Source organism: Phalaenopsis equestris, unplaced genomic scaffold (genome assembly GCF_001263595.1).
Source record: "Phalaenopsis equestris unplaced genomic scaffold, ASM126359v1 Scaffold000002, whole genome shotgun sequence".
Taxonomy (NCBI): domain Eukaryota; kingdom Viridiplantae; phylum Streptophyta; class Magnoliopsida; order Asparagales; family Orchidaceae; genus Phalaenopsis; species Phalaenopsis equestris.
Genome location: NW_018164444.1, coordinates 22552432 through 22560672, shown reverse-complemented (window position 1 = coordinate 22560672; position 8241 = coordinate 22552432). Strand labels below are relative to the sequence as shown.

General features: G+C 33.0%; 1 protein-coding gene across 1 annotated transcript in view; it reads right to left on the bottom strand.

Annotated features, from left to right (window-relative positions):
* Positions 1-739: 739 nt before the first annotated feature.
* The window catches only part of LOC110020955 (DNA topoisomerase 6 subunit B), a 35681-nt gene continuing 28179 nt past the window's right edge, over positions 740-8241 (bottom strand). The window contains exons 15-20 of the mRNA XM_020719265.1: positions 7706-7797; positions 7482-7620; positions 7297-7391; positions 4314-4488; positions 4012-4158; positions 740-1023 (exon numbers count right to left, since the gene is read on the bottom strand). Of these exons, the coding sequence (XP_020574924.1) occupies positions 4012-4158; positions 4314-4488; positions 7297-7391; positions 7482-7620; positions 7706-7797 (648 nt within the window). The 3' untranslated portion in view covers positions 740-1023. The remainder of the gene's footprint in view (positions 1024-4011; positions 4159-4313; positions 4489-7296; positions 7392-7481; positions 7621-7705; positions 7798-8241) is intronic.

Sequence of the window (8241 nt, the reverse complement as noted above, 5' to 3'; positions counted from 1 at the left end):
TATAAATGCAAAGATAAAACTTAGGTGTTAGATATGTACAGACATGAATTGTGTGGTATGTATGTAAATACCCCTTGTTATTTATAGGGCATAAATTGATCAGGTAGGCGGATCATATGGTCATTGCCCAGTTGTTTTTATTCTTTTTGTTTTATTTTATAAATATTTTTTTTAATATTCTATTTACATATTTTTTTTATTTTTAATTGGTTAAAAACAAACAAATTTCTTTTTGGATTTGTCCATAACCAAATGTGATTCTACTAGAATATGCATAATCCAAACCCAACCCATTTATTAAACGGCTCGAAAAGCCCGACATAATAAACTCCACACCGATAACTTGACTAACCGATCCCACAACCCAAATGACCCATCGAACAAATTGATGGAAAGAAATTAAGATATTGAGAAATGATATGGGTTAGCGGGTCAAACCAAACTCAACTTAAAAATTAAAAGGGTCAGAACTTTTAACTCAACTCAAATCAAAAGTCGATCGGGTCAACACGAACTTGAAGTTTTGGAGTTTGGTTGTATAAAATTATCATGTCATGTCAGATCATTTATTAACACCCCTACCCTAGAGCAGATGACTGCCTTAATACAGTCATATTTTATATTTAATTTAGAGCATGAATTCCACTCCAAAGAAAGGAAAAAGGGAAGACTAGAAACATTCTTCAAATAGGAAAAGATACAAAGACACTCTATTCAATATATTCATCTGACATTTTTGATCAGCACAGTTTTGGATATTAAATAGGCCAAATTAACATCAATAATATTAGTTTGTTTGCCCATCAACCATTCAAAAAAGATATTAAAATTACAGAACTAAATACATACCTCAGATCGCCCAATCCGAGCACATGAGACAAGTCAACACAGCCAACTAGGAGAGGTTGGGGTCACATGAGTCAGTCAGATCAAAGTAGCTTGATGAGTAAGCATCAAAGGTCATGCCATCATCTAAAAGATGCTGTACCAATTGAAGGATACGAGTCGATCTATCAATGAAGCCTGATGAAGTGCTCGAAACATTTAACAACTTACTCGGGCCCAAAAGCCAATTAAGCACACTCATCCGATGCCTTCAATACAATAAATCACCGAAAACTCGATCAACCAAAATGAGGTCGATCAACAGCTTTAGGTGAGTTTGCCCCTTATTTGGAAACACTTGATACATATTAAATGTAAATAAATGAATATAATTAGAATAACTATTATTTCATAGTAAACCTTTATTAGGACATATTTTGTAATTCATGAATTCACCTTTAATGTAATTTCTAATAAGTTTTGGATATAACCTTGCCTATAAATTGGGGCTTAGAGAGAGAGTTTAAGTGACAACGACAGCTTATTGTCTCAAGTTCTCTTATCAGCAATAATAAATCACTGAATTCTCTCCCTCCCGCTTTTGCTCTATCTTTGCTTTTAATAATCAAACTTGCGAGCAAAGTATCACCTAACGACAAAAGATGGACGGCAATATGGTTTTGTCCACCCCATATGGGCTAATTCGACCCAAATGAATTTGAATCCGGGACTGAGTGGGCTTACGCCGAAGCTGCCAACCAACAAGCCACTATATATATATATATATATATATATATCATGGATGTATTATAACATGTTATATTCATGTTGCAACATGTCAGTGTTCCTATGTTCCATATCAATGCTCTCTCTCAAGTACAAAAGAGCATGAAGAATGTAAAAATTGAACTAAAGATATATTTATATTACTAATATCATTTGGTGTTCCTGGTGAATCCGGATTCCATGAAACATTTAGTAAAAAGGAAATATCTGCTAGGGAGTCATGATTCAAGAGCATCAAATTTCCTGATGCATTATGTTTCCCTCTTAAAGTTCCTTGGGCAATCAATAAAAATGTTTCCTTTTTCTGCAGCTTGAAGCCATTAAAGAATATAAGAGAGCTCAAACAGAGCACAACTCACAGTTTATTCAGGAAGAAATACCAACCAGGCTGCTAACGGGAATTATGTGAAATTCTTAAAGAGTAATTAGGAGATTCGAAGGCTTAGGCCCTCTATCTGTAATAACTGTGGGAAAATTAAAAAAAAAATGTATTGATAGGTTGGTTTGAATGAGAACAAAACCGTCTGGACGGTTTCATCTTAAGAAGATGAATAATTTAGTCTCCTTCAAATCAAAGAAGGGAAAGAAAGAGACACAGAGCAAGAGAGGAAGTCGAGAGGAGTAGAGCGAGATGGAACCAACAGGGGAGCAACAACGTTGCTCAAGTGTGTCTTTGCTCCTTGTTTGTAGGAGAAGGAAAGAAAATGAGCGAGAGAAAGAGAAAGTCAAGAGTACAGTGAGAGGGAACCAAGAGGCGAGCGACAACATAGTTGCATGCACAAGATGAGCGGAGAAAAGTGGAGAGGTCGCTCTGTGCATCCTGTGTGAAGGAAAGAGAAAAGACAAAGGGAGTTGTTTATATTGAAGGAGATGCGAGAGACGAGAAACGAAGCTGACAGTGAGGGTGTGCCGAGCAATCAAAGAGGAGAAGCGGGCCAGCCGCATCATGTGTGTGAATAGTACCCTTGTACAAAGGTAGACGAGGAGCGGAGATGCACTCAAACCAGTGTTATCAAAGCGAAAAGTGCAATGCGATGCGTAAGGCTTTATTTTTACTTCAAAGAATAGAGTAAAGCGACATCCTTATTAAACAATGACTGCAGCTTCACGGAAGTTTTGGCTATGGACTGCGAGATGGTTGGCGTGAGCTTTCAAGGGAAGCAAAGTGCAGTTGACAGGGTCGCGCTGGAGGCATGCCAAGAGGCTGATTTGGCCAACGATAGAAAAAGAGATAAGGTAGAACGGCAGCTAGGACGGCAACTTCAAGGTTTCGAATCATGTCTCTGATACCATATTAGAATAAAAACAAGATAATTCTTATTGATACAAAAAGAGATATATAAACCCATTAAGGATCCACCGGTAAGTAAATAAATAAAAACACGATATAGTAGAAAAAGGAAAACAATAATAAAGAAATCAAGCTAATAGCTCAGAATAATAACAGGAATTAATAACAACTAATAATAGCAATTAATATTCTAATAGTTAGATATTATTGTGGACTATTATTACTATTAAATTCTTATGTTGATATTGTTCGACTGTCTGTTCCTATCTTGGTTAACTCCAAGCTCCTGGGTTAGGTCGTGCCAGTATCCTCTCAATATATCTCCTATTTAGAGCCAATTTTTGAATACTAATGAGGTTTTATTTCAAATACGATCATATCATTCTATTAAAGGCTCATTCATTTGTCTATATACAAAATATGTTTTAAAAGACAAATTTTCATATTTCATTATAAGTAATTACAAAACAATACACCTAAAATTTCATATTTACATGCATAACACTCAAATGTTTAATACTTACACCAAAAATATCATTAGCACTTATTTTTTAAAAATGAAATACACCTTCTCATGCATAGTTTTATAACACTAAACTGTTATAAATGTAAATATCAAACTTTAGGTGTTAGAAATGTAAATACATAAAACTTGGGTGGCATGCACAGAATTTCTCAAAAAGTAAATATATGTGAAAAAAATTCTTAAAATGCTGTGAAACACTCCACAGCCAAAAACATAAAAAAGCCTAAATTCACTTTAATCATATAAAGCAATCATCATTACGTTTATAAATTTTATCCCAACAAATCTAAAATCAGGTTTAGGAATCCACATTCTCCATTTTTTTTTATAGAAGTTGAATATAAAACATTACAATCAGTGCAGAACGTTTTATATAATTGTCAACTATGATATTGTAAACCATTTTCATTTCTAATCTTATTCAATCTACAAACATCTCTAACTAGATCCAATTTCCCTGCTGAACTTTCAGCAGGTCCTATTTTACAAATGAAATGATGATGAACACTAGAGAGTTATTCTTTTTGGAAAAAGCTAAACAAGAACGCATTAATAAACTTAAAAAATAGAATCATGAATTTACCTATGGAATTAATCTGAGAACAAATACCGGGCTGCGGAAGTCGATGAAATCTCGCAAGTTCTCGAGCGCACTCAAATGAATATCTTCTCGAGGTTCCTCGCTTACTCCACTCTGTGTTGCATACTCTAATGCCATCTCATAATCCACCTGATGCGATTACAAAGCTAAACTAAACAATCTGCCGCTTGAATCTTTTAAAAGATAAAGGAAACGAATTGCATGGAGAAAGAGAACTATAGAATTTGCCTAACATTAAAAAAAAAAATGGCTAGATTAGAAATCCATCAGATTTGAGAGGCAACCTGCTCAATATGCTGGGTTAGATTATCTCTGAGAGTTTTTTCTGTTACTTCTTCGGATGCTACTTTTTCTAGAAGTTCAGCATCCTTTTCATCGTAGCGCTGACGCTTATGTTCGTTATCACGCGCTATTTCTTCAAGGACTTGAAATACAGCTCTAGAAGCGTCAGGTATGTACCTGCATTACAAAGTTGTTAGTGTAATAATTGAATAGAGACGGGGGAAGGAAGATGGGGTCTAAGCAGATGAAGAGATTGGGAGGGGGGAGGACCTCTTGTGCTCGAGATAGAGAAGAAGAGAGCATGAAAATCGATTGGCGAGAGATAGAAGCCGAGTTTAATCGAAGAAGATGAAGTAAATTACAAAAGGGCATTGTCGAGGGCTCGAGGGGGCAAGAAGATGATGCCGTGCAAACGCTCAAGCGAAGAAGAAGGCGGGATCTCGTGCAAAGTTAAGAACAGCACGTGATCGTGATAGATCGACGCGTGAGTTTCCTGCAGGTTTGGGAGCGCCGATTCGACTCCGAGAGACGGTAGGGATGCGTTTTGGGAGAAATTATTGCATGGTGTCCGATCCTGACGTCAATATTATTACAATTTTTTTTAAAAAAAAAATTAGTTAGAGCCCACCGAAATACATCCTGACCCGTAAATCAGGTCGGACACTGCGGTGTCCGATCCGTATGGAATAATTTTTAGCGTTTTGGGGCAAGTTGATGGCACGAGGAGGTAATTTTAGATAAATTTCTTAAAGTAATTCCATATTTAAATCCTAAATTTTTTATTTATACTAATAAACATATTTATTTAAAATTTTTGTATAATAAAAGAAAACAAACAGCAACCAACAATTAATAATAATAATAATAATAAGTAAGAAAATTAATCAAATTAAGATGGAAATAAATGTTCAATAACAATAACTATGAAATTAATAATAAAATGAATAATTATTTTATTTATTAAAAGTTTAAAATATTGTTAATAAATATTAATTATGAATTTAGAATTAGAATTTTGATTAAAATAGTATGTATTAAATAAAGAAAATACAATAAAAGTAAAAAAAAAAAATTAAAAAGCGTCAGGTATGTACCTGCATTACAAAGTTGTTAGTGCAATAATTAAATAGAGACGGGGGGAAGGAAGATGAGGTCTAAGCTGATAGAGAGATTGGAAGGGGTAAGGACCTCTTGTGCTCGAGATAGAGAAAAAGAGAGCGCGAAGGTCGATTGGCGAGAGAGAGAGAAGCCGAGTTTAATCGAAGAAGACGAACAAAAATACAGAGGGGCTTTGTCGTGGGGCTCGAGGGGGGAAGAAGATGCGGTGATGCCGTGCGAACGCTCGAGCGAAGAAGCTAGGGGGTTCAACTCGAGAGCACCAGCATCCGTCGGGTGGAGAACGAAGAACCAAAACACTGAACGAGCCAAAAGAGGAAGAAGAAGAGCAGCACATGATAGATCGACGCGTGTGAGTTTCCTGCAGGTTTCGGAGCGCCGATTCGACTCCGGCAGAAGCGCAAGCAATTTTAGGGAGACGGTAGGGATGAGTTTTGGGGCAAGTCGATTATACTGAGGTAATTTTAGATAAATTTCTTTTTAAGTATTTGATTTATACTTATAAACATGTTTATTTAAAATTTTTGTATAATAAAAAAAAAAACAGCAACCAACAATTAATAATAATAAATAATAATAATAATAATAACAAGTAAGAAAATTAATCAAATTAAGATGGAAATAAATGTTCAATAACAATAACTATGAAATTAATAATAAAATGAATAACTATTTTATTTATTAAAAGTTAAAAATATTGTTAGAAAATATTAATTATGAATTTAGAATTAGAATTTTGATTAAAATAGTATGTATTAAATAAAGAGAATACAATAAAAGTAAAAAAAATTTAAAACATTAATAAATCTCACTAGAACAGTATATTAAATTTGAATTAAAAATTATTATAAGTATTAATTAAATAAAGTGAAATTTAGATAAACAAAAAAATAATAACAGAGATACTATGATTTGTGTTTTGATTGATATATATTGATTTAAAGAATTAAATGTGGGTATATGCATAAAAAGACCAACTAAACATAGAATAAATTATTATGAACACTTTATTGTAGGTGCCAAGCTCAAGGAGACAAGGTCAAAATAAAAGGCTAGATTTTCAGCTAATTGATAGATAATACTTTTACTATTAATTTATGGTAGTTCTTTGTTTCTTCTCGACCTTTTACTGACACTATTAAATTAAATTGTGTGAATTTTATTCTGATTTATATGTTCTTCTATTAATTAGTCATACCATAATGAATTTTGTCCTCTTATAGTAATCACTATGACATATTACTCAAAAATATATAGATTATATTATATGGAAGGAGATGAACATAAGAATGATATTGGCCATAAAATATGTTTGTTTATGCATATTGATTGTGTTGGAATTCACTCTCATGCAACGCTAAGATACCTGTGCACGTAAATGAAAAAGATTATTGATATTTATGTATCTCAATTGATATATTTTTAGACAGTTCTAATGTGATTGTTGTATTTATATATAAAATGATATAGATGTGTAACTGATATAATGAGGTGCATTAGATGTTTTAAATTATCATGAAAGATCTTATTGAAAAACTAAACTAGAAAATCTTTTATATTGATTTATTATATATCTCGTTAGCATTTTGTTTTCTTTACGTTGTGTTGACTATATTTTAATAGTATTAGTACTCTTTGGCTTCTATAGCTTATTGTTGTCTTAAATTAACTTTTCAAGTTTAATTTTTTGTGTAAGAGTAATAGAAAAAAGAATGTTTATAAATGGCATGAACAAGTTGAATTAAAATAATTTTATCATTTGTTTAATTTAATTTTTTTTTTAAATTTATAACAACTCTTTCATTTGTTTTTGAATGATTATGTATTAGTTAAAGAATTTCAAAATAGAAAAATTTAAATTTCTCTAACCTGGTTAAATTCCGTTTCCGATCTTGCCGTTCCCGAGCCTGAAGTTTCTTAACAATCTTGGATTTAAGTTGATTACAACACTGCTGAATGGAAGACTGCATGCACAGCATGTAAGCTTTAATAATTCATTAAGCAAATTCAGAAACCTTAACAGCAGCAGCAGCAGCAGCAGAAATCTCAGTTACCTTCACAGCAGAAGAAATTTCAGTGATATCATCACCAATATATTCCTTCCCGGTTCCTTTGAAGGGTATTTTTGTGCTTACTATGCTTACAAATACTCCTATTTTATCCTGCACTTGATTAATCTTATAGCTATTCCAACTGAACAAAGCAAATAATCAACATTAGCAGAATGAAAATTCTATACTAAAAAAACGCTTATTGTAAAAAGAGCAGAAGAACAAACTTGATTCTTTTTAAAGCAGTCCTTGTGACAACATCAGCACCTTGCTCAAAGAGAAGAGGAATACGGTTTGCGAAGCGAAAAATATTTACACCCTGGTAATAGATGATAAAGATAGATCTATTAAACAATTTATGAGCTGTAACATGAAAGATGGCAGGCTCAAGTTCCTCAAATATGCCGTATGAAAGTAACTTAGAGTAGGTCATATCAAATTAATGGCTGTTTAATATTTGCAAGTGCTGAAAAGCAGAAAACTTTTCAGGAGAGAGAGCAGCGGAACTAATTATTTGATATCTCAGCATTACGTTATATCATATATAGAGAGTAAAATGTCAAAATAGTCCCCTAATTATTTACATGAGATCATTTTAATCCCAAAGTCTATAAAATGGCTAAATTACTCCCCATACATTTTTAATATGGGCCGAAATAGTCCCTAGAGAGGATTATTTTAGCCTTTATTGAAAGAGTTTGAAAACTAAATTGATATTTTTATGGACCTTTGAGGCTAAAATGAATCCCTAAAATAAGTCAAG